The sequence below is a fragment of the Phacochoerus africanus genome, chromosome 5 (genome assembly GCF_016906955.1).
Source record: "Phacochoerus africanus isolate WHEZ1 chromosome 5, ROS_Pafr_v1, whole genome shotgun sequence".
Taxonomy (NCBI): domain Eukaryota; kingdom Metazoa; phylum Chordata; class Mammalia; order Artiodactyla; family Suidae; genus Phacochoerus; species Phacochoerus africanus.
The window spans coordinates 83,066,752-83,093,523 of NC_062548.1; the positions used below are offsets into that span (position 1 = coordinate 83,066,752).

General features: G+C 37.3%; 1 protein-coding gene across 2 annotated transcripts in view; it reads left to right on the top strand.

Annotated features, from left to right (window-relative positions):
• The window catches only part of WDPCP (WD repeat containing planar cell polarity effector), a 264,105-nt gene that overhangs the window by 233,095 nt on the left and 4,238 nt on the right, over nt 1–26,772 (top strand). The window contains exons 14-15 of one of the 2 annotated variants that reach the window (XM_047781958.1): nt 19,331–19,433; nt 20,259–21,151. In XM_047781958.1, the coding sequence (XP_047637914.1) occupies nt 19,331–19,433; nt 20,259–20,317 (162 nt within the window). In that variant the 3' untranslated portion in view covers nt 20,318–21,151. Of the gene's footprint in view, nt 1–19,330; nt 19,434–20,258; nt 21,152–26,772 lie in introns of those variants that run through there. The other variant, XM_047781956.1, reaches the window with a different exon arrangement.

Genomic DNA, 26,772 nt, shown 5'->3' on the forward strand with positions numbered 1-26,772 from the left:
CTAATCCATAAAAAGAATGAAATAATGCCATTGCACAATGTAGAAGGACCAAGAGATTATCATATTAAGTGAAGTCAGGATATTTAAAATTTTCACTACAGTCACAGCTCTAGACTCTTTGTTGTCCATGCTTTCTCTAGGGAGAAGCTGTGTGATTTTGAAGTCTATTTCTGTTGGTCACAGAAATGCTTTTAATTCTCCATCTTTGGGAACTTATTCTGCTATTCAAAATTCAGGTGACCTCTCCAGCCTAATTACTGTGGCATAAAAGCTACTCATTTACCACCCAAGATTGTTTCTCTGGCCCCATGTTGGATGGCATGAGGGTGTGTATGCTTTCTGAACTTTTTCATATTGTCATCCCTAATTACCATGGCCATTGTCACAGGATGAGTTGAAATGTCAAGTGTGTGCCATTTGATAATGCTATAAAAAGACCTATAGCTGCTGCTCTCTAGCCATCTGTGCCTTCCCTTGGTGTGATACTATTGGGTAGTTTGTCTTTCTTTGGCATGAATTCCATAGCATGGCTTACATCTACCAATCCTAGGCATTTACTTGGTGATCAAGTTGACATAAAATAGCTTCTTTGGCACTGTTTTTATTTAGAGAAGTTTTATACCTGCAAATTTCTGAAACAAGAATTACAATTTACTATATATATATTATAATTATATAGGATATTATGAGCATAGAATTTTCTGACCTCTATTGACTCAAACCTATCTTGGACTTGCAAGTTCAAATCTTCCCAGTCAGGAGTCTCAAATCTGAAAAATTAACTTCATAATGATCAATGGATCAACCCAGAACAAGATGTAACAGTTGTAAAAATATACACACCCAACATAGGCACACCTCAACATATAAGGCAAATGCTAAGTCATAAAAGGAGAAAATGTCATTAACACAGTAATAGTGGGGAGCTTTAACACCCCACTTATATCAATAAGGACACACAGGCCTTAAGTGACATATAATACCAGACAGATCAAATCAATATTTATAGAACATTCCATCTAAAAACAACAGACTACACTTGCTTCTCAAGTACATGTGGAACATTCTCCAAGACAGATCATGGGGCTGGGACACAGGGCAAGTCTCTGTACATTTAAGAAAACTGAAATTCTTTCACATAACTCTATGAGGTTAGAAATCAACTTCAGAAAAAAAAACTGTAAAAAAAAACATAAATACATGGAGGCTAAACAATATGCCACCAATGGATCATTGAGGAAATCAAAGAGAAAATCAACAAACACTTAGGGATAAATGAAAATGAAAAATACAATTATCCAAAACCCGGAGTTCCCATCATGGTGCAGCAGCAACAAATCTAACTAGGAACCATGAGGTTGTGGGTTCGATCCCTGGCCTCACTCAGTGGGTTACAGATCTGGGGTTGCTGGGAGCTGTGGTGTAGGTGGCAGATGCTGCTCTGATCTGGCCTGGCTGTGGCTGTGGTGTAGGCCGGTGGCTGTAGCTCCAATTAGACCCCTAGCCTGGGAACCTCCGTATGCCGTGAGTGTGGCCCTAAAAAGACAAAACAAACAAACAAACAAAACCATGGGATGCAGCAAAAGCTGTTCTAAGAGGGGAAGTTCATAGCAATACACATTTACCTCAGGAAATGAAAAAAATCTCAAATAACCAACCTAACCTTACACCTAAAGCAACTAGAGAAAGAAGAATAAAAAAGTTAGTAGAAGGAAAAAAAATCATAAAATCAGAGCAGAAATAAAAAAATAGGAATGAAGAATCCAGTAGAGGAGTTCCCGTCGTGGCGCAGTGGTTAAGGAATCCGACTAGGAACCATGAAGTTGCGGGTTCGATCCCTGCCCTTGCTCAGTGGGTTAACGATCCGGCGTTGCCGTGAGCTGTGGTGTAGGTTGCAGATGTGGCTCGGATCCTGCGTTGCTGTGGTTCTGGCATAGGCCGACAGCTACAGCTCCGATTCGACCCCTAGCCTGGGAACCTCCATATGCCGTGGGAGCGGCCCAAGAAATGGCAAAAATAAAAAAATAAAATAAAATAAAATAAGAATCCAGTAGAGAAGATCAATGAAACTAAAACTTGCTTCTTTGAAAAGAGTGACAGAATTGATAAACCTTTAGCTAGACTCATTACAAAAAAGGGGGTTGCGACATAATAAAAGCCATTTATGACAAGCTCACAGCAAATATAATACTCAATGGAGAAAAGCTGAAAGCCTTCCCACTAAAATCTGGAAATCTTCCCACTCTCACCACTATTATTCAACATAGTATTGGAAGTCCTAGCCACAGTAATCAGACAAAGAAATAAAAGGCATCCAAATAGGAAGAGAAGAGGTAAAATGGTCACAGTATGCAGATGACATGATACTATACATAGAAAACCCTAAGGACTCCATACAAAAACTACTTGAACTGATCAACAAAATCAGCAAAACAGCAGGATATAAGATTAACATTCAGAAATCAGTTGCATTTCTTTATACTAACAATGAAAAATTAGAAAAGGAATATAAAAATACAATACCTTTTAAAATTGCACCCCAAAAAATCAAATACCTGGGAAGACACCTGACCAAGGAGGTAAAGGACTGATATGCCGAGAACTATGAAACATTAATCAAGGAAATTAAAGAAGATGTAAAGAAATGGAAAGATATTCTATGCTCCTGGATTGGAAAAATTAATATTGTAAAAATGGCCATACTATCCAAAGCATTTACAGATTTAATGTAGTTCCTATCAAATTACCCAGGACATTTTTCACAGAACTAGAGCAAACAATCCAGAAATTTATATGGAACCACAAAAGACCCAGAATCGCCAAAGCAATCCTGAGAAACAAAAACCAAGCAGGAGACATAACTCTCCCAGACCTCAAGCAATATTATAAAGCCACAGTCATCAAGACAGTGTGGTACTGGTACCAAAACAGACAGACCAATGGAACAGAATAGAGAACCCAGAAATAAACCCTGACACCTCTGGTCAATTAATCTTTGACAAGGGCAAGAACAATTGAAAAATTGAAAAATGGGAAAAAGACCTGAACAGATATTTCTCCAAGGAAGATATACAGATGGCCAACAAGCACATGAAACAATGCTCAACATCCCTGATTATTAAAGAAATGCAAATCAAAACTACTGCTAGATACTACCTCACACCAGTCAGAATGGCCATCATTAATAAGTCCACAAATAACAAATGCTGGAGGGGGTGTGGAGAAAAGGGAACCCTCCTTCACTGTTGGTGGGAATGTAAGCTTGTACAACCACTATGGACAACAGTATGGCGGTATCTTAGAAATCTATACATAGAACTACCATATGACCCAGCAATCCCACTCTTGGGCATATATCCAGACAAAACATTCCTTAAAAAAGACACATGCACCTGCATGTTCATTGCAGTACTATTCACAATAGCCAAGACATGTCCATCAACAGACAACTGGATTAGGAAGATGTGGTATATATCCACAATGGAATACTACTCATCCATTAAAAAAGAATTAAATAATGCCATTTGCAGCAACATGGATAGAACTAGTGACTCTCATACTGAGTGAAGTAAATCAGAAAGAGAAAGACAAATACTATATGATATCACTTATATCTGGAATCTAATACATGGCACAAATGGACCTTTCCACAGAAAAGAAAATCATGGACTTGGAGAATAGACTTGTGGTTGCCAAGGAGAAGGGGGAGGGAGTGGGATGCATTGGGAGCTTTGAGTTAATAGATGCAAACTGTTGCCTTTGGAATGGATTAGCAATGAGATCCTGCTGTGTAGGACTGGGAACTATGTCTAGTCAATTATGATGGAGCATGATAATGTGAGAAAAAAGAATGTATACACGTATGTGTAACTGGGTCACCATGCTGTACAGTAGAAAAAAAATAAAAGGTGAAAGAGAGGGCCCAAATCAATATAATTAGAAATGAAAAAAAGAGTTCAATCAACATACAGAAATACAAATACACGAGAGATTACTCAGACAACTATACACCAATAAAATGGACAACCTACAAGAAATAAACTAGTTCTTAGAAGCATACAGTCCCCTAAGACTGAATAAGGAAGAAATAGAAAATATGAACAGAACAATTATAAGTACTGAAATTGAAACTATGATTGAAAAATTCCTAACAGGAGTTCCCGTCGTGGCACAGTGGTTAACGAATCCAAGTAGGAACCATGAGGTTGCGGGTTCAGTACCTGCCCCTGCTCAGTGGGTTAAGGATCCGGTGTTGCCGTGAGCTGTGGTGTAGGTTGCAGATGCGGCTCGGATCCCACGTTGCTGTGGCTCTGGCATAGGCCAGTGGCTACAGCTCCGATTCGACCCCTAGCCTGGGAACCTCCATATGCCCTGGGAGCGGCCCAAAGAAATAGCAAAAAGACAAAAAAAAAAAAATTCCCAACAAATAAAAGTCCAGAACCAGATGGCTGCATGGGTAAATTCTATCAAACATTTAGAGAAGAGTAAACACCTATACTGAAATGATACCAAAACATTGCAAAGGAAGGAACATTCCAAACTCATTCTATGAAGACACCATCACCCTGATTCCAAAGTCATACAAAGATACAAATAAAGAAAATTATAGGCCCATATCACTGATGAACATAGACTCAAAAATACTCAACCAAATACTAGCAAACTGAATCTAACAATATATTAAAAAGTTCACATGCTATACTCAAGTGGGATTTATGCAAGGATTTTTCAGTATCCACAATCAATATGATACACCACATTAACAAAATGAAGAATAACAACCCTATGATTATCTTAGTAGATGCAGAAAAATCCACCATCCATTTATGATAAAAAAAAAACTCTCCAGAAAGCCATAGAGGGGACCTACCTGAACATAATAAATGTCACATATACCAAACCCACAGCTAACATCATACTCAGTGGTGAAAAGCTGAAATCATTTCCTCTGACATCAGGAAGAAGACATCGGATGCCCACTCTTGCCTCTTTCGTTCAACATAGTTTTGGAAATCTTAGCCACAGCAATCAGAGAAGAAAAAGAAAAAGAATCCAAATTAGAAAAGAAGTAAATTTGTCACTGCAGATGACATACTATTCATAGAAAGATGTTACCAGAAAACTAGTAGAGCTCATCAGTAAAATCAGTAAAGTTGCAGAATACAAAATTAATACACAGAAACCTCTTTCTATACACTAATAATGAAACATCAGAAAGAGAAATCAAGGAAACAATCCCATTTACCATCACATCAAAAAGATTAAAATACCCTAGAAAGGTACAGTAAATAATACTGTATATAATAATGCTACCAAAGGAGGTAAAAGACCTGTACTCCAAAAATTATAAGATGCTGATGAAAGAAATCAAAGATGACAGAAACAGAAGAATCAATACTGTCAAAATGACTGTTCTACCCAAGGTAATCTGTAGATTCAGTGCACTCCCTATCAAATTACCAATGAATGGCATTTTTCACAGAACTAAAAGAAAAAGAGTTTAATTTGTATAGAAACAGAGAAGATTCCCATTAGCCAAATCAATCTGGAAAAAGAACATAGAGTTGGAGGGATCAGGCTCTCTTTTTCAGACTATACTACAAAGCTATAGTAATCAAAATGGTATGGTACTGATACAAAACCAGAAATATAGATTAGTGGAACAGGATAGAAATAGTCCAGAGATAAACTCACATGACTATGGGCAATTAATCTATAACAATGGAGGCAAGAATGTATATATGGATAGTCTCTTCAATAAATGGTGCTGGAAAAACAAGACAGCTACTTGTAAAAGAATAAAATTAGAATACTCTCTAAGACCATACATAAAAATAAACTCAAAATAGATTAAAGACCTAAATGTAAAACTTATTATTGTAAAATTCCTACAGGAAAACTTAGGCAGAACACTTTTTGACATGAATCACAGCAGTGTCTTTTTGGATCCAACTCCTAGAATAATAGACATTAAAAAGTAAACATAGAGCTCCCATTGTGGCTTAGCGGGTTAAGGACTTGATGTCTCTGTGAGGATACAGGTTTGACCTCTGGCCTTGCTCAGTGGGTTAAGGATCTGTATAGGTGGTAGATATAGCTCAGATCTGGTATTGCCATAGCTGTGGCATAGACCCCCTCTGCAGCTCTGATTTGACCCCTAACCTGGGAACTTCCCTACACCACAGGTGCCTCTGTGAAAAATGGGAAAAAAATAAACAAATGGAACCTAATTAAACTTAAAAGATTTTGCACAACAAAGGAAATCATAAACAAAATAAAAAGACAGCCCACAGAATGGGAGAAAATATTTGGAAACAGTACTTCTGACAAGGTATTGATTTTCAAAATATACTATCAGCTCATACAGCTCAACATCAAATAAAGAAGTAACCCGATATAAATAGACATTTCACCAAAGATGGCCAACAGGCATATGAAAAGGTGCTCAACATTATTAACTATAAATGAAATGAAAATCAAAACTATAATGAGGTATCACCTCATACAGGTCAGAATGGCCATAACCAGAAAGTCTATAAACAATAAATGTTGGAGAGGATGTGGAGAAAAGGGTACCCTTCTACACTGTTCATGCATGTCAACTGTGTAACCACTATGGAGAACAGTATGGAGGTTTCTTAAAAAACTAAAAATAGAGCCACTATATGATCCTGTAATACCGCTCCTGGGCATATATCCAGAAAAAAAAATAATTAGAAAGATATAGCCAATCCCAGGGTTTGTTGAAGTGCTATTATGATAGCCCAAACAAATCCAGCTAAATGTCCACTGACAAAGGAATGGATAAAGAAGAGGTGGTACATTTATCACTCAGTCATAAAAAAGAATGAAATATTGCCATTTGTAGCAACATGCATGAACCTAGAGATTATCATACAAAGTGAAACAGGTGAGAAAGAGAAAAATGTCATATGATATCACTTTTACGTTGAATCTTAAAAAAAATGATACAAATGAACTTATTTACAAAACAGAAATAGATTCACAGACATAGGAAACAAATTTACTGTTAGCAAAGTGGAATGGTGGGGGAGGGATAAATTAGGAGTTTGGGATTAACATAAACATACTACTATATATAAAGTTAGATACCCAACAAGGACCTACTCTATAGCACAGGGAACTACAGTTGATATTTTGTAATAACCTATAAGGAAAAATAATCTGACAAAGTAGATATATGTATGTGTATAACTGAATCACTTTGCTGTATACCTGAAACTAATACAACATTGTAATCCAACGGTATTTAAATTTTAAATATTAAAATGGTATGGTACTAAAATTAATAAAGATGAGAATCTATTCAAGGTATTTTAGCTTTAAATACTTTTTGTTGTAAATTTGCACATTAATTCCAGTACTACAAAAGTCATCTGTGCAAAATAATGAGCTCCCAGGAAAAGCAGGTCTTTTATTTTAGATGTTAGATGATACAAACAGAATATGTGTGAAATTTTAAACCTGGATCACAGCCAAAGACTATCACTGTTTGTCATCTTTTGTTCAATGGAAGCCAATTTCACTTAATAATACTAAATGATGTTACTAATAGAAGTCAGCTTGGCAAATGGCAAATCATACAATTGTCATTGAGAATGACAGAAGCTAATAGGTTCATTCTTCTAAATATTTTTCTGAAAAATTGCTTCCAAAGTAGTAACACTTTTATAATAAAACCATTCAGTAAGTAGGTAAGCCTGATTGGGTGGGAGCAAATGATGGGATTCATCAATATGACACTTTTCAGATCTACTGTCATCTAAATTGTCCATTTAGACTTGTTATGTGCCATTTTAATCTTATACAGTAAGTCTCCAAAAAGATACCAACAAAACAAAACAAGGTCTATACAACTTAAAATGTCTCCTTTTGCCATGTGCCTGCCAGACGCAAGATTCTAAACAACTAAGCATGCTTCAGTATCACAGTTCACTAGTGTGTAAAAACCCTGATTGATGGGCTTCAGGGGGTATATATGTGTGTTTTTTTATAGGGCTTGAAGCTTATATTTCTTAAGAAAAATAATTTAATGAACTAGAGAATATTATGCTTAGTGAAATAAGTCAGAGAAAGACAAGTACTCTACTTATCACTTATATGTTGAATCTACAAAATAAAACAATTGTATATAACAAAACAAAAAGACTCACAGGTATAGAAAACAAACTAATTTTTACCAATGGTGAGAGGGAAAGGAGAAAGTACAAGATAAGGATTGGGATTTAGAGATACAAACTACTGTGTATAAAAAAAAAGCAGCAAAGTTATATTATACAATACAGGGAAATATAGCCATTATTCTGTAATCGCTTTAAATGGAGTATAATCTACAAAAATACTGAATCACTATGCTGTACCCCTCAAAGCAATACTGTAAACCAACTATACTTCAATTAAAAAACAGAATGAATGAATGAATGAATTTATGTATTGTCTTTTGTCTTTTTAGGGCCACACGTGGCATATGGAGGTTCCCAGGCTAGGGGTTTAATCAGAGCTGTTGCTGCCGGCCTATGCCACAGCCACAGCAATGCCAGATCCAAGCCGTGTCTGTGACCTACACCATAGCTCACGGCAATGCCTGATCCTTGACCCACTGAGTGAGGCCAGGGATCAACCCCACAACCTCATGGTTCCTAGTCAGATTTGTTTCCTCTGCACCATGATGGCAACTCCCAAAAAACAGAATTAATTAAGACATGTACAGATAAGAGGCAGAGAAGCTTATGCTTCATTAACTTTGTAGTAAGTTCACCTCTGTATCTGGCAGCAAGTAGACATTCCAAAATTATTTGAGGAATAATTTTTGATTAATAAGTATTAATTAAATTTAAAGTCAGGATGATAAAGTTATGACTATAACTAGAAGTGGTCTTTTGCAATATATTTAGTATAGTATTATTTAACAGTACCTTAGCCTTAGTCTCAACCAGCTTTACTGCATGTCTTCTATTCTTATACCTGCTGGCCTAATCAGGTAAAAGACATGAAAATGAAATATAAAGCCAAGGGGCTTTTATTTTCTTGACTTATTTAGAATATGACCATTTCCCAGGGACATATGAACATAGCTAATTGCATGTACCCAACATTTCAACTATTCCAGCAGTAAAACTAAAAGTTAAAAATAAATGCAGCCACATCACTCATTATTAGAGAAATGCAAATCAAAACCACTATGAGGTACCACCTTACACCAGCCAGAATGGCCATCATCCAAAAGTCTACAAACAATAAGTGCTAGAAAGGGTGTGAAGAAAAAGGAACACTAGTACACTGTTGGTGGGATTGTAAATTGGTGCAAACACCGTGGAAAGCAGTATGGAGTTTCCTCAGAAAACTAAACATAGAACTACCATTTGATCCAGCAGTCCCACTCCTGGGCATCTATCCAGAGAAAACCACGACTCGCAAAGACACATCTACTCCGATGTTCATTGCAGCACTCTTTTCAATAGTCAAGACATGGAAACAACCTAAATGTCCATCAACAGAGGAGTGGATCAAGAAGATGTGGTACATATACACAATGGAATGTTACTCAACCATTAAAAGGAATAAAATACCAGCATTTTTAGCAACATGGATGGACCTAGAAACTATCATGCTAAGTGAAGTCAGCCATACAATGAGACATCAACATCCAATGCTTTCACTGACATGTGGAATCTGAAAAAAGGACAGACTGAACTTTTTTGCAGAACAGATGCTGACTCACAGGCATTGAAAAACTTATGGTCTCTGGAGGAGACAGTTTGTGGGGTGGGGGAATGTGCTTGGGCTATGTGATGGAAATCCTGTGAAATTAGATTGTCATGATCATTACACAACTACAGATGTGATAAATTCATTTGAATAATAAAAAAATAAAAGTAAATGCAGCTAGAAGATGGGTATAAATAAGTTCCTCCTTGTATGCTTGGTAGAATTCGCCTATGAAGCCATATGGTCCTGGACTTTTGTTTGTAGGGGGTGTTTTTATTACATATTCAATTTCATTTTTAGTGATTGGTCTGTTCAGTTGATCTATTTCTTCTTGATTCAATTTTGGCAGGCCAAAGTTGTCCATTTCTTCTAGGTTGTCAAATTTGTGGCATATAATTGTTCATAGTATTCTCTTATGGGTTTTTTTTTTTTTGTATTTCTGTAGTATCTGTTGAGATTTCTCCTTTTTCATTTATTATTTTGTTTGTTTGAGTTTTTTTCCTCTCCTCTTCTTGGTGAATCTGGCCAGAGGTCTGTCTATTTTGTTTACCCTTTCAAAGAACCAGCTCTTGATTTTACTGTTTTTTTCTATTTTTTAAATCTCTATTTCATTGATTTCCTTGCCAATCTTTATGATTTCTTTCCATCTGCTGACTAGGTTTTTGTTTGTTTTTCTTTTCTAATTCTTTTATATGGTAGGTTAAGTTGTTGATTTGATATTTTTTTCTTTTCTGAGGAAGCCCTGTATCGCTATGAACTTCCCGCTAAGAATTGCTTTTGCAACATACCATAGATTTTGAATGGTTGTGTTTTCCTTATCATTTTGTCTTGAGGTATTTTTTAATTTCCCTTTTGATTTCTTCTTTGACCTATTGGTTTTTTTAGTAGCATGTTGTTTAGTCTCCATATAGTAGTTTTTTCTCATTTCTTTTCCTGTGGTTGATACCTAGTTTCATGCCCTTCCTGAAATAATTTCTATACCCTTAAATTTGTTGAGGTTTTGTGCCCCAGCATATGGTCAGTCCTTGAGAATGTTCCATGTGCACTTGAAAAGAATGTACATTCTGATTTTTTTTTTTTTGGATGCGTTGTCCTGAAAACATCAATTAAGTCTAACTTTTGCATTGTGTCACTTAGCTTCTCTGTTGCATTACTGATTTTCTGTTTAGAGGATCCTTCCATTGATGTCAGTGGGGTGTTAAAGTCTCCTACTATTATTGTATTCCCATCAATTTCTCCTTTAATGTCTGTTAGTATTTGTGGTATGTATTTGGGTTCACCTATATAAGGGGCATATATATTGACGAGTGTAACATCCTCTTCTTGAATGGATCCTTTTATCATTAAATAGTGACCTTCTTTGTCTTTCTTTAAGGCCTTTCTTTTAGTCTATTTTGTCTGATATGAGTATTGCAACTCCTGCTTTCCTGTCTTTTGCATTCACGTGAAACATCTTTTTCCATCTCCTCACTTTCAATTTATGTGTCGTTTGCCTTAAGGTGAGTCTTTGAAGGCAGCACATTGTAGGCTCTTATTTTTTTATCCAGTCTGCCACTCTATGTTTTTTTATTGGAGCATTTAGTTCATTGGCATATAAGGTAATTATTGATAAATATGTATTTATTGCCATTTTAAACCTTGTTTCCCAGTTGATTCTATGTTTCTCCTTTATATATTTGGTTGGATAATTTCCTTTTATTTTATGCTTCTGTCCTCCTCTTTTTAGTTTTTGTGAATGTACTGTTTGATTTTGATTTGTGGTTGCCCTGTTTTTCAGGTATGTTAACTCCTTCCTATATCTTCTTGTTTTAGCCTGAGAGTCATATAGGCTTTGAACACATTCTTTTAAAAAAAAAAAAAAAAGTCAAGAATTTCTTTTTTTTTTTTTTTAATTTTTTTATTTTCCTACTGTACAGCAAGGGGGTCAGGTTATCCTTACTTGTATACATTACAATTACATTTTTTCCCCCACCCTTTCTTCTGTTGCAACATGAGTATCTAGACAAAGTTCTCAATGCTATTCAGCAGGATCTCCTTGTAAATCTATTCTAAGTTGTGTCTGATAAGCCCAAGCTCCCGATCCCTCCCACTCCCTCCCCCTCCCATCAGGCAGCCACAAGTCTCTTCTCCACATCCATGATTTTCTTTTCTGAGGAGATGTTCATTTGTGCTGGATATTAGATTCCAGTTATAAGTGATATCATATGGTATTTGTCTTTGTCTTTCTGGCTCATTTCACTCAGTATGAGGTTCTCTAGCTCCATCCATGTTGCTGCACATGGCATTATGTCATTCTTTTTTATGGCTGAGTAGTATTCCATTGTGGATATATACCACATCTTCCAAATCCAATCCTCTGTCGATGGACATTTGGGTTGTTTCCATGTCCTGGCTATTGTGAATAGCGCTGTGATGAACATGCGGGTGCATGTGTCTCCTTTAAGTAGAGTTTTGTCCGGATAGATGCCCAAGAGTGGGATTGCGGGGTCATATGGAAGTTCTATGTATAGATTTCTAAGGTATCTCCAAACTGTTCTCCATAGTGGCTGTACCAGTTTCCATTCCCACCAACAGTGTAGGAGGGCTCCCTTTTCTCCACAGCCCCTCCAGCACTTGTTATTTCTAGACTTATTAATGATGGCCATTCTGACTGGTGTGTGGTGATGTCTCATGGTAGTTTTGATTTGCATTTCTCTTATAACCAGCGATGTTGAGCATTTTTTCATGTGTTTGTTGGCCATCTGTATATCTTCTTTGGAGAAATGTCTATTCAGGTCTTTTGCCCATTTTTCCATGGATTGATTGGTTTTTTTGCTGTTGGGTTGTAGAAGTTGTTTATATATTCTAGAGATTAAGCCCTTGTCGGTTGCATCATTTGAAACTGTTTTCTCCCATTCTGTAAGTTGTCTTTTTGTTTTCTTTTGGGTTTCCTTTGCTGTGCAAAAGCTTTTCAGTTTGATGAGGTCCCATGGGTTTCTTTTTGCTCTAATTTCGATTGCTTTGGGAGACTGACCTGAGAAAATATTCATGATGTTGATGTCAGAGAGGGTTTTGCCTATGTTTTCTTCTAGGAGTTTGATGGTGTCCTGTCGTATGTTTAAGTCTTTCAGCCATTTTGAGTTTATTTTTGTGCATGGTGTGAGGGTGTGTTCTAGGTTCACTGCCTTGCATGCAGCTGTCCAGGTTTCCCAGCAATGCTTGCTGAATAGACTTTCTTTTTCCCGTTTGATGTTCTTGCCTCCCTTGTCAAAGATTAATTGACCCTAGGTGTCAGGGTTTATTTCCGGGTTCTCTATTCTGTTCCATTGGTCTGTCTGTCTGTTTTGATACCAGTACCACACTGTTTGGATGACTGTGGCTTTGTAGTATTTCTTGAAGTCTGGGAGAGTTCTGCCTCCTGCTTGGTTTTGGTTTCTCAGGATTGCTTTGGCGATTCTGGGTCTTTTGTGGTTCCATATAAATGTTTGGATTGTTTGTTCTAGTTCTGTGAGAAATGTCCTGGGTAATTTGATAGGGATTGCATTGAATCTGTAGATTGCTTTGGGTAGTATGGCCATTTTTACAATATTGATTTTCCCAATCCAGGAACATGGAATAGCTTTCCATTTCTTTACATCTTCTTTGATTTCTTTGATGAAAGTTTTATAGTTCTCGGCATATAGGTCCTTTACCTCTTTGGTCAGGTGTATTCCGAGGTATTTGATTTTGTGAGGTGCAATTTTAAAAGGTATCATATTTTTGTATTCCTTTTCTAATATTTCATTGCTGGTATACAGAAATGCAACTGACTTCTGAATGTTCATCTTATATCCTGCTACTTTGCTGAATTTATGAATCAGTTCAAGGAGTTTTGGGGTTGAGTCCTTAGGGTTTTCTATGTATAGTATCATGTCATCTGCATACAGTGACAGTTTTATCTCTTCTCTTCCTATATGGATGCCTTTGGTTTCTTTTGTTTGTCTCATTGCTGTGGCTAGGACTTCCAAAACGATGTTGAAGAGCAGTGGTGAGAGTGGGCATCCCTGTCTTGTTCCAGATTGGAGTGAGAAGGCTTTCAGTTTTTCCCCATTGAGTATTATATTTGCTGTGGGTTTATCATAAATGGCTTTGATTATATTCAGGAATGTTCCCTCTATACCCACTTTGGCGAGGGTCTTGATCATGAATGGATGTTGGACTTTGTCAAATGCTTTTTCTGCATCTATCGAGATGATCATATGATTTAGAGTCAAGATTTTCTTACTCTCCTTCCCTACATTTTATGATTTTAAGGTCCTTTTTTAAACATCTTCATGTTTATTCTTTTACTGTTCCTTGTGTTATTAATTGCTTTTATAATAGGGTTTTTCTCCTTTTACATCTATATATTGGCTTATTTAATTGATGACTTTCCAATCATGATTTCCTCCATCCTGTATCTTCTTACTTCATTCCTATTTAGGGGAGATCTTTCAGTATTTCTTTTAGAATGGGTTTAGTATTGCTGTATTCTTTTAGTTTTTGTTTGTTGGAGAAATTCTTTATTTCTCCTTCTATTTTAAATGATATTCCTGCTGGGTAGAATATTCTAGGATGCAAATTCTTCTTTTCTAGAATTTTGAATGTATCTTGCCTCTCCCTTCTGGCCTGTAGTGTGTCTGTAGAGAAATTAGCTGGCAGCTTCATGGGAGTTCCCTTACAATTAACTATTTTTCTCTTGCTGCTTTTAGAATCCTTTCCTTATCTTTAACTTTTGCCATTTATATTATAATACATCTTGGTGTGGTCTCTTTGGGTTCAACTTGTTTGGGGCTCTCTGTGCTTCCTGTATCTTGATATCTGTTTCTTTTAGATTTGGAAAGTTTTCAGCTCCTTCTGGAGTCTGAAATGGCTGCAGTACTTTACCCCCACCTCTCACAGCCCATGTGAGTTGCCTTATTGCCCTTGGCCCCTCATAAGAAGCCCCCTGCTGCCAACAGCTCACACATGCCCAGAAAGATATTCTTACGGCAGTCTGCCCCTCCTCCTCTTGCTCTCCCCACCAATGGCACCTTGCTCCTCCTCTGAGTCCAGACCTCCTTGGATTCCCTTCGCTATGACTCCACTCTCCAGACAATGACACACTGCCTCCCTATTCCCTCAGGCTGTATCCACACAGACAACCCTAGTCCTATCCCCAGAACTGACCTCCAGAGTCAGTCTCAGCACCCAGCTCATGTCCAAGCATCTCAGGCTGTGGTGTCTGGGACAGTGGCACCAATGCTTTGTGCTTATCTCTCTCTGCTTTTCCCTCCTCAGTCTGGCTGCTGTGCTTGTCTCTGAGGCTGTGAGGCCCCTCTGTATCAACCGATCTCCTTGTCAGTTAGATGGCTTCTAGAGTGCAGGTTCCTTTTTCCTCTTTGACAGCTCCCACTCAGCAGGACTGCTTGTCTTGTCCTGATTCCTTTTTTTTCCCTCTTCTCTCTCTCCCCTTTTGTTCTTCCTAGTTATGTGGAGGTTTTCTTGCACATTTTGGAGGTTTAAGGTCTTTGGCCAGTGTTCAGTAGATGTTCTGTGGGAATGATTCTACATGTAGATGGGTTTTTGGTTTTTTTTTTTTTTTTTTTTTGATGTTTTTGTGAGAGAAGGTGAGCACCATGTCTTACTCCTATACTATCTTGATCCTGCCTCTCAATAATGTAATTATTTTGCAGGGAATAACTTTTCTCTTATTTAGAGTTAAAAGGTAGTGTTTCCTATCAACAGAATCTATGCCAGTATTCATCTGTGGATGCTGATCTGTGGTGAGATTTTATGTATTTCAAAGTTTTCAAATTTCTTTCCTCATTGATAGCTACTGCCAAATATTGATATTGATCCATGACCACATGGTTTTAATTGAGCATTCACTGATCAGAAGGCATTTTTAGAATTCTATTAAAGATTAAACTGCCTTTTAACATGTTATTACACATATTAATTACTTTGTTATTGAAAATTAATTACTTCCAGTTAAAGTTCCTTAATTGTACCATTAAAAAGACTTTGGGATATCAAAATCTCCTTTGCACTTGTAGCAAGGTTGAAAAATGCTGCTGTGGAGTGAAATGTATTGCTGGGAATTTGTAAAAAAATGGAAATCTCACTTCTTTTTTAAATTGTTGACAGTGCAGAAAGTGTTTAACACAGCCTGGTATTATTTGCAAGTCAAACAATGTTAGTTCTCACTGAAATGTCTTTATCAGAGTATAAGTTTCATATATAAGTACTATTTGCCTGTAGTTTTAGATTGAAACAATTTCAAGTGTGCAGCATAATTCTAAAGCATTCATAGTTAAAAGTGGCTGAGCACAGTCCTTCCAACCATTTAAAAATGTAAACACCATTCTTTTTTTTTTAATTTGAAGTACAATTTCATATTAGTTACATGTTGCAATATGGTGATTCACAAATTTTAAAGATTTTACTGTTTTTAGTTATTATAAAATATTTCTATATTTCCTGTGTTGTACAATATATCCTTGTAGTTTATTGTACACCTACTAGTTTGTAGCTCTTTATCCTTTACCCCTATATTGTTCCCCCTCTTCTCCCCACTGGTAACTATGAGGGGTTTTTTGGGGGCGGGGGTTGTCTTTTGGGTTTTTTTTTAACGGCTGCACCTGCACCATATGGAAGTTCCCAGATGAGGGGTTGAACTGGAGCTGGAGCTACGGCCTATGCCACAACCACAGCAACACCAAATCCCAGCCACATCTGTGACCTGTGCCACAGCTTGCAGCAATGCCAGATCCTTAACCCCCTGAGCAAGGCAAGGGATCAAACCAACATCCTCACAGATACAATTTTGGGTTCTTAACCCACTAAGCCCAATGGAAACTTCTAGTTTACTATTTATATCTGTGAGTCTGCTTTTTTGTTATATTCACTAGCTTGTTGTAATTTTTAGAGTACACATGTAAATGATATTATACATTCTTTTTTTATCTGACTTAATTTCACTTAGCATAACAAAACAAAAAGACATCCCTCCTGAATGGGAGAAAATATTTGTGAATGAGAAGACCAATAAGGGATCAATATCCAAAATATATAAACAGCCCATGTATCTCAACATCAAAACAACTTGATTACAAAATGGGCAGAAGAACTGAACAGATGTTTTTCCAAAGAGGAACTACAGATGAGCAACAGGCACGTAGAAATATGCTCAACATTGCTTAACCATCAGGGAAATGCAAATCAAGCCCACAATGAGATATTACCTCATACCAGTCAGAATGGCTGTCTTCAAAAAGAACACAAACAACAAATGTAGGTGAGGATGTAGAGAAAAGGGAATCCTCATACGCTGTTATTGGGAATGTAAATTAGTGCAGCCACTGTGGAAAACAGTATGGAGGTTCCTCAAAGTACTAAAAATAGAACTACCATATGATCCAACAGTTCCACTCCTGAGTATATATCTGAAGATAACAAAGCACTAATTCAGAAAGATAGAACACCCCAATATTTGTAGCAGCATTATGTACAATGGCCAAGCTATGCCAGCACCCTAAGTGCCCATAAAGATGACTGGATATACACGATGAAATACTACTCAGCCACAAATAAGAATGAAATTTTGCCATTTGCAGCAACATGGATGGACCTGGAGGGCATTATGCTAAGTAAACACCATTCTTAACTCAAGGACTGTACAAAAGGCAAGCTCTATTTGGTCACTATGCCAGAGTATACTGACCTCTGCTCTATAAAGTATACATTCCCAGTAAATGTAAGTGCCTGTACCCGCCCCCCTGCCATAAGTAATAACTGCAGTATTACTTACTGCAACCAGTAAGCAATAACTTTAAAAAAAACCTATACAATTTGTAATTACATTTTTCAACTTGCATTTATTTGAGTATTAGGAGAGTGAAATATCTTTTCATGATTATAGGCCACTTACATTTCCCCATTGAAACTTTGTTCATATTCTTTTTTTCTACTTTTATTTTTGATAGAGTATAGTTGATTTACAGTGTTGTGTCAATGTCTGCTTACAGCATAGTGACCCAGTTATACATATATAAATACATTATTTTTCTCCTACTGTCTTCCGTCATGTTCTATCCCAAGAAATTGGATATCATTCCCTGTGCTGTACAGTAGGACTTCATTGTTTATCCATTCTAAATGTAATAGTTTGCACCTACCAACCCCAAACTTCCAGTCTATCCCATTTCCTCCCCTCTACCTCTTGGCAACCACAAGTCTGTTCTCTATGTCTGTGAGTGTGTTTCTGTTTTGCAGATATGTTCATTTGTGCAGAATTTTAGACTCCACATATAAGTGATAGTATATGGTATTTCTCTCTCTGACTTCATTCAGCATGAGAATCTTTTGTTGCATCCATGTTGCATCATAGGGGTTCCTGTTCATATTCTTTTTCCATTTTTACTGCACTAAAATTCTCATTCCACCAATCATTGTGTGTACTAAAAAGAGTTCTGGAGTTCCCGTCATGGCGCAGTGGTTAACGAATCCGACTAGGAACCACGAGGTTGCGGGTTGGGTCCCTGCCCTTGCTCAGTGGGTTAACGATCCAGCGTTGCCGTGAGCTGTGGTGTAGGTTGCAGATGCGGCTCGGATCCCGCGTTGCTGTAGCTCTGGCGTAGGCCGGTGGCTACAGCTCCGATTCAGCCCCTAGCCTGGGAACCTCCATATGCTGCGGGAGCGGCCCAAGAAATAGCAACAACAACAACAACAACAACAAAAGACAAAAAAAAAAAAGAGTTCTATGTCCTTTTTAGTGGCTCTACCTACTTGTTTAGAATTATTTTCCATTGCATTCTCCCATACATCCAACCTTCCTTACATATTGAAAGGCCTGCCTTTGCCTGACAGAACTGTGTTTTCTCAAGCTTCTCTACATATATGCAGCAGATATCATTCATTTTCCCATTATAACTCTTATTTATCCTTCAAGACTCAAATCAATAAATTCCTCCTCCTTGCCTCCACACCATTCTTAAATCTGCCAGCTAAAAAACCTGTCATACTATGTTATTAAGTGTTGTTTACAGTGGTCTTTCTCCCTCTTGGACTCAAAACTTATTGAGAAATGGTGTTGTAATTGATCTTTCTCTTCTGAACAATGCCTAGACTTAATAGGAACTGGTTATTTGCTGACAGATTTAATTCAAAATAATAATAATATTACTAATATTAATAAAGTAATATGTGCATACACATTTCCAGAGATAAATTTGTATATTAGTATTCCTTGTAAGATGCTTATCATAATAAACAACTGGATTGTGAAGAGTCTATCTCAGGTATTAAAATCTTATCAAACAACATAGCAACTGAGATTTTTATTCTCTGACAAAGCCGAATATGTCAAACATTTGATTCTAAAGCTTGTCTTTTTCCCTAAAGACTTAAAATAATTTATTTAAGTAATTGCCATTAGTTACAGCCAAGATTTCCAACTCAAGAAAATTTGCTTGGACTAGAAAAGAAAACAGAAAATTAAAATACAAACAGAATATTCATCAGCTATGTATGTTTTGTAATCTGAACAATAAGATCCTTCAAATTCTCCTTTGTAACCTGAGATCAATTTGGGTTAATCTTTTATTTTGCTTTATTTCCAAAGGACATCCATTACCTTGCACTAGACAAGGGTGAATTGGCACTAGCTGAAGTGGCAAGAAAGAGAGCAAGTGACATTGATGCAGAATCAATAACATCTGGAGTTGGTAAGATTTAATGCTGTTTTTTAAAGTGCTTTTGTTTTAATCAATACTTATTCAGTATCATTTCTGTGTACATCTGTAGGTCATAGTTGGTTATTTTGATTTATTTTCTTCATAGTGTCTTTTTTTAAAGAGGAGAAGCCTGGGTGAATAGTATAATATGGATAGTTAAGTTGGAATTGTGTTAATATGCAAATTAATAATCAGCAATTAATAACTATTTAGTAAAAAGTAAAAATACATTGTTCTTTTCATAAGATTTTGAGAAAAATAGATTATCATCAATAATGTTATTAAAATTAACCAACACAGAAACTTATATAATCCTTTATTTATATACACAGATATGTCATATCTCAAATGAATTCCCTCCTGTATCAAAGTACCTCACATGGAATTTTTGGTTTGATGGGTGAATTTTTTTCATCATTTAGAAGCCACTAGATTGATTTTGCAGTGAGTTTTCTAAAGAAGACAAATCAGAAGCCTAAATCTAAAGGTCCATTCAAACCTTTATAATATACAAAAATGACAGTCTTTAAAAACTATTATATCTACATGGGCTTCCTTTTTCTAAATTAAGTTTATGTTAATGCAACTAAGTCTGGAAGTATTGATCTCTGAACATCCCAGTTCCTATTGTTCTTGGTATTTCTTATTCCTAAATTAGGCAGAAGACCTTCAGAATTGTAATAGGATTTATTTCTTTGTGAAACTTCTATAAAAGTTTTAATAAGGTTCTCACTTTGTAAGTTGCTTAAAAATATTACAACAAGCCTCTCCACTGATAGATCACCTCATGCTTTGTTTTTGTAATGTTTCTTGCAGCCCAAAGGAGCACTTGTCAGCTTCTCTCTAACACCACCATCAGAGATCCCAGTCTTTAAGATGATACTGAAGGACTCAAAGCCATACTACCAGAGTATCTCTAAACCTGAAAATCAAAGCTGACAGTTGTTTACCATAAATATGATTTCATTCTCCCTCCCCAACCCTGAAAGAGTTCCAAAAGATAAAGCCCCAAAGATACATAAACCACTTCTAAATCTTCCTTCCTAAAAGATAAGGGATATTGAGTATTGATACAATATTAGATAAGAATAACTTCAGTTGACCTATCACTGTATCTTGTTACCTGCTAACAATAGTGATATGCATCATAATTATAACAATAATAGTTAATATTTACTGAATGCTACTCGGCTAAGCAGTATTCTAAGTTATGTATATTAACTAACAATCCTCACCATAATTCTTTGTAGTAGGTACAATTTATATTTGTGAAAAGTCACTTATAACTAGGTGATGAAACCATATGATATTAATAGGAATTATGATGTTATGTCATGGGGATACAAATATTGTCCATCTCTATGCCTCCTGCCATTGAGGAAACACAGCAGGAGGATAATTCAAGGCAAATTTGATGGGAATTTTCCTTAGTTGTCATGTACCCTGCCTTTTCCTCTAGGGTGTCATATTTAATAGAGGCAATTTTTGCATTTTAAAGCTATTTAAAGTTACTAAAAGTGAAAATAAATATGAAGAGATTGCCATGAAATTTAGAAAAAGGAAGAAACTCCACTATTCACCAAAATGCATCCTATTCCCTGTGTGTTTTTCAATCAGATTAACTTGGCCAGCTGATAATTCTTAGCCAGAGAGCAATGTTCCCCCTGAATCCTGCCTCATTTCTAGTAAATACATTTTCTTCACTGAAACCCTGTCAGCCTTTTTTTCAGGTCTTATCCTTTGCCTTGATTACTATCTCTTGTCAAAGATCCATTTAATAACAACAGTAACTATTAAGAGGTGAACATTTTAGATAAATGTTCTATTCGACTTCTGTTCCAGAAAACTAGGGTGACTCCTGCTTATAATACTGAGCAGACAGAAAAAAAGAATCAGCAAACTTTAAGATACATTTGTAATTATTGAATCTGAGGAGCAAAAGGAAAAGAGATTAAATGAAAAGGGCCTAATGGACTTATAGGACACCATCAAGCATACCAACGCATTATGGGAGTCGCAGAACAAGCAAGAAAGAGGCAGAGAGATTATTTGAAGAAATAATGACCAGAAACTTTCCAAATTTGAGGAAATACATGGGTCTACAAATCCAAGCTCAATAACCTCTGAGTACAATCAACCAAAAGAAACCTACCCTAGGATGAAGTATAATCAAATTAGCAAGAGCTGAAAAGGAGAATCTTGAAAGCGCAAGAGAAAATCAACTTGTCATATACAAGGTATCCACAATAATATTATCAGTTTCTAGTATAAACCTTTGATGCCTGAGGCAATAAGATGACATATTTAAACTGCTGGAAAAAAATATGTCAATGGAGAATTCTATATAAGCAGAAAAATTCCCTCAAAAAATGAAACAGAAATTAAGACATACTTAGATAAATAAAAGCTGAGGGTATTCAATACCACAAGACTGTCACTAAAAAAATGTTGAATGGAGTTCTACAGGTTGAAATGAAAGGATCCTAGATAGTAACTCAAACCCATATCATGAATGTAAGAATATCCAGTAAAGATAAATCATGGATAAATATAAAAAATGATTATAATTTTTCACTCCACCTTTTATTTTCAAAAGAAATTAAAAGTCAAATTCATACAAAATAATTCTAAATCTTTTAATTGGTACACAATATATAAGGACATAATTTGTAATTTGTGACATCAATTAGATAAAGGTGAGGGATAGGAACAGTGCTGTACAGGAGCAGAAGGTTTGTATGTGATTGAGTTAACCTGGTATCCATTCCAATTATATTATTATAACTTTGGATTTTATATGTAATCCCCATAGTAACTACAAAGAAAATAACTATAGAATATACACAAAAGAAATCAAAACATTTCACTACAAAATATCAACTAAACACAAAAGGAGGCATTAATGGCGAATACTGGGGGGAGGTTATAATGGGGGAAAAGGCTGTAAGATACATAGAAATTAAATAATAAAATGGTAAAAGTCCTTCCATAAGTAGTTATTTTAAATGTAATGAAATAGAGATGCTTCTGGATCATGGTGAAGAAAGCTCCCAACTCTGGGTGTGTGATCTTGAAAGCCAAGAGCTAGAGTGACCCAGCAAAGGGTGGCGGCCACTGGGACCATGGCCACCACAGCCATGGGCAAGCTCCTGGTCCTGCTACTGTCTGGGCTCATGGCACCTGCCACAACACTACATTGCATAACTTTCTTTTTAAAAAAACTCAGCTCTCATTTCAGAAACGTATACAGAAAGTGGGGATCAAGATGTCAGAGGTGTAGGACATGGAGCTTACCTTCTCCCACAAAAACATTAAAAATACATCTATAAGGGAAATGATTCAGAGAGAACATCTACTGAACATTAGCAGAAGACCTCAAACTTCTGAAAAGTTTAAAAAAAAAAAAACTCCAAGTGACTCAATAGGTCAAAAGAAAAAGAGACAGAAATGAATCAGGGTGGGACCTGAACCTTAGGGAGGGAGCTATGAAGGAGGAAAAGTTCCTGCACCCAGGGAAGTTCCCTCACTAGTGGGGAGATCAGCATGGATGGTGGGGGATCTTCAGAGATTGGGAGGAGAATGCAGCAACTGGTTTGCAGGAAGCAAAACAGAGTGTAACCTGAACAGAAGGTCACACTGCCACCCTAATAAGCTCCTCAGCCTGAGACAGTTTCCTCCTGTGTGGGTGGGGGATGGATGCTGAAGCTCAAGCTTCAGAGATCAAAGCCAGGGAGAGGACCAAGGCTGACTGCACAGAGACAACCCTGAAGAGGCTGAACTGTGACAACTGAAAGTGTACTTGGTAGAAGCCTGGCCCTACCAAAGAGGCAAGGCACCACTGCTGAGGGATGTGCGAGGAGAGGGGAGGACTGCCATAAGTGTCTTCTTCCCTGTGAGTGCTCTCAAGGAAAATAACACCACCTATAGGAGCTCCAGGAGTGGGCAAAAGTTGCCAGTGTCATCCTGGGCTCCAGAGATGGGCACGGACTGCCGCTGCCACTGTGAGACCCACAAGCAGGCACCAAGCACTGTCTCCATCATCCCAGCAACACTCGAGAGCCACTGAATCTACAAACCCCATATCAATGAAATAAGAGGCAGCACATGCTGAAGAAAGAGGCAATAAACATCCAAACTAAAAGCAGCCTCTTGATTATGGACAAGATGACTGAGTAAAAGGACTTGAGCTAATATCCTCTCATGAAAACACTAAAATCACAACTAACTGCTGAACAACCACTGACAAAAAAGGCAAGAATCTACCAAAAAGGTATTTTACATCCAAATACAGAGAAGAAGCCACAATGAGATGGTAGGAGTGGTGTTTTCACATCATAAGCAAATCCTACACCTGCCTGCTGGGTAACCCCTAAACTTGAAAATAATTATATCCTAGAGGTTCTCCCACAAAAGTGAAAGTTCTGAGCCCCATATCAGGCTCCCCAGCCTGCAGGTCCTGCATCAGGTGTAGGAACTCCTAGAGCATTTAGCTCTGAAGTCCAGTTGGGCTTGTGTGTACAAGCTTCACAGGACTGCCGGAAACAGACTCCACTCTTAGAAGGCACACACAAGGTTTCACATGCACTGGGTTCCAGGGCAAAGCAGTGGCTCCATAGGCGCCTGGACTAGACCCATCTGGGGGTCTTTGGGTGTATCCTGGGAAGGCATGGGTCAGCTGTGGCTCACTGTCAGGTAAGGACACTGCTCGCAGAGGCTCCAGGGAATATTGATCAGCATGAGCTCTTTTGGAGTTCACCATTTTGGCACCAAGACCTGGCCCTGCCCAACAGCCTGCAGGTTCCAGTACTGCAATGCTTCAGGCCAAACGACCAGCACGATAGGTTGTTTGGCCATACCCTTCAGCATACAGGCTGCCTAAAATTGATCTCGGAGCCACTTCCAAAACATCCCTTAATATGGCCCTGCCCACCAGAGGGAAGACTAACTTCAGACTTCAGAAGTAAGAGGAACTAGGAGTTCCTGTTGTGGCTCAATGGTTAATGAATCTGACTAGGAACCATGAGGTTGTGGGTTTGATCCCTGGCCTTGCTCAGTGGGTTAAGGATCCAGCATTGCCAGGAGCTGTGGTGTAGGTCACAGACACAGCTTGGATCCTGCATTGCTGTGGCTCTGGCATAGGCTGGTGGCTACATCCCAGATTAGACCCCTAGCCTGGGAACCTCCATATGCCGCTGGTGTGGCCCTAAAAAACACACACACAAAAAAAAGAGAGAAGTAAGAGGAACTACGATCCTGAAGCCCTCAGAAAGGAGGCCACAAACACAGAAAGTGAGACAAAATGAGACAGCGGAGATACATATTTCAGATGAAGGAACAAGATAAAGACCCATAAGAAAAACTAAGAGAAGTGGAGATAGGAAATCTCCCTGATAAAGAACTAAGAGTAATAATAATAAAGATGATCCAAGATCTTGGAAAAAGAATAGAGGCACAGACCAAGATGATACAAGAAATGTTTAACAAAGAGCTAGAAGATTTAAAGAAAAACCAGATGAACAGTACAATAACTGACATGAAAAATACACTAGAAGGAATCAAAAGCAGAATACACTAGGCAGAAGAACAAATAAGTGATCTGGAAGACAGATTAATGGAAATCACTGCTGCAGAACAGAATAAATTAAAAAAGAATGAATAGAAATGAGGACAATCTGAGAGACCTCTGGGACAACATGAAACACACCAACATTCACATTTTAGGAGTCCCAGAAAGATGAGAGAAAGGGCTTGAGAAAATATTTGAGGAAATAATAGCCAAAAAGCCCTCTAACATGGCAAAGGAAACACTCAAGTCCAAAAAACACAAAGAGTCCCATACAGGATCAACCCATAGAGTAACAAGCCAAGACATACTAATCAAACTCACAAAAATTAAAGACAAAAAATATTAAAAGCAGCAAGGGAAAAGCAACAACTAATGTAAAGGGGAATCCCCATTAGGTTATCAGCTGATTTTTCAGTAGAAACTCTGCATGCCAGAAGGGAATGCTTATATTTAAAATACCTACAACTAAGAATACCCTAACCAGCAATGCTCTTGTTCATATTTGACAGAGAAATCAAAAGCTTTACAGACTAGCAAAGATAGGAGAATTTGGCACCACCAAACCAACTCTATAACAACTGCTAAAGGAACTTCTTTAGACAGAAAAGAAAAGGCTACAACTAGAACACGAAAATTATGAAAGAAAGTTCACTAGTAAAGGCAAACTTACAGTAAAGCTAAGAAATCTTCCACATAGAAATATATAAAAAACAGTAATCCTGAGGAGAGCACATATGCACAATACTGGAAATGCATTTGAAATCAAGCGACCAGCAACTTAAAATGTCTCATATATAGATAGACTGCTATATAAAAACCTTATGGTAACCACAAACCAAAAAGCTAAATATATATATACACACACACACACACGTATACACACACACACACACACACACACACACATGAAAGAAAACCAATTCAAACACAACACTAAAGACAGACAATCACAAGAAAAGGAAACAAACAGGAAGGGAAGAAAAAAAAGACCTACAAAACTATTAAGAAAATTCCAGTAAGAATATACATATCAGTAATTGTCTTAAATGTAAATGGATTAAATGCTTGAACCAAAAGACAGAAGCTGGCTGAACAAGAGAAATACATAAGCTATCTGCAAGAGACCTACTTCATCTCTAATGACAAATACAGACTGAAAGTGAGGGAATGGAGAAAGGCATTCCATGCAAATGGAGATCAAAAGAAAGCTGGAGTAGCAATACTCATATCAGAGAAAATAGGCTTTATTATAAAGACTGTTACAAGAGCCAAAGAAGGACTCTTCATAATAATCAATGGATCAATCCAGAAGAAGATATAACAATTGTAAATATATACACATCCAACACAGGAGCATTTCAACATATAAGGCAAATGATAAATGATAATAGCCACAAAAAGAGAAATTGTAGTGGGGGACTTTAACACCCCACTTGTATCAATGGACAGAGCATCCAGATAGAAAATAAGGAGGGAGTTCTATGGCATGTCAGAAACGAATCCAACTAGTATCCATGAGGATGTGGGTTTGGTCCCTGGCCTTACTCATTGGGTTGGGAATCCAGCATTGCCATGAGCTGTGGCATAGGTTACAGATGTGGCTTGCATCCCACATTGCTGTGACTGTGATGTAGGCTGGCAGCTATAGCTCTGATTTGACCCCTAGCCTGGGAACTTCCATATGCCACAGGTGCAGGCCTAAAAAGAAAAAAAAAGAAAAGAAATCAATGAATAAGCACAGCCTTAAATGATACACAATTAAGA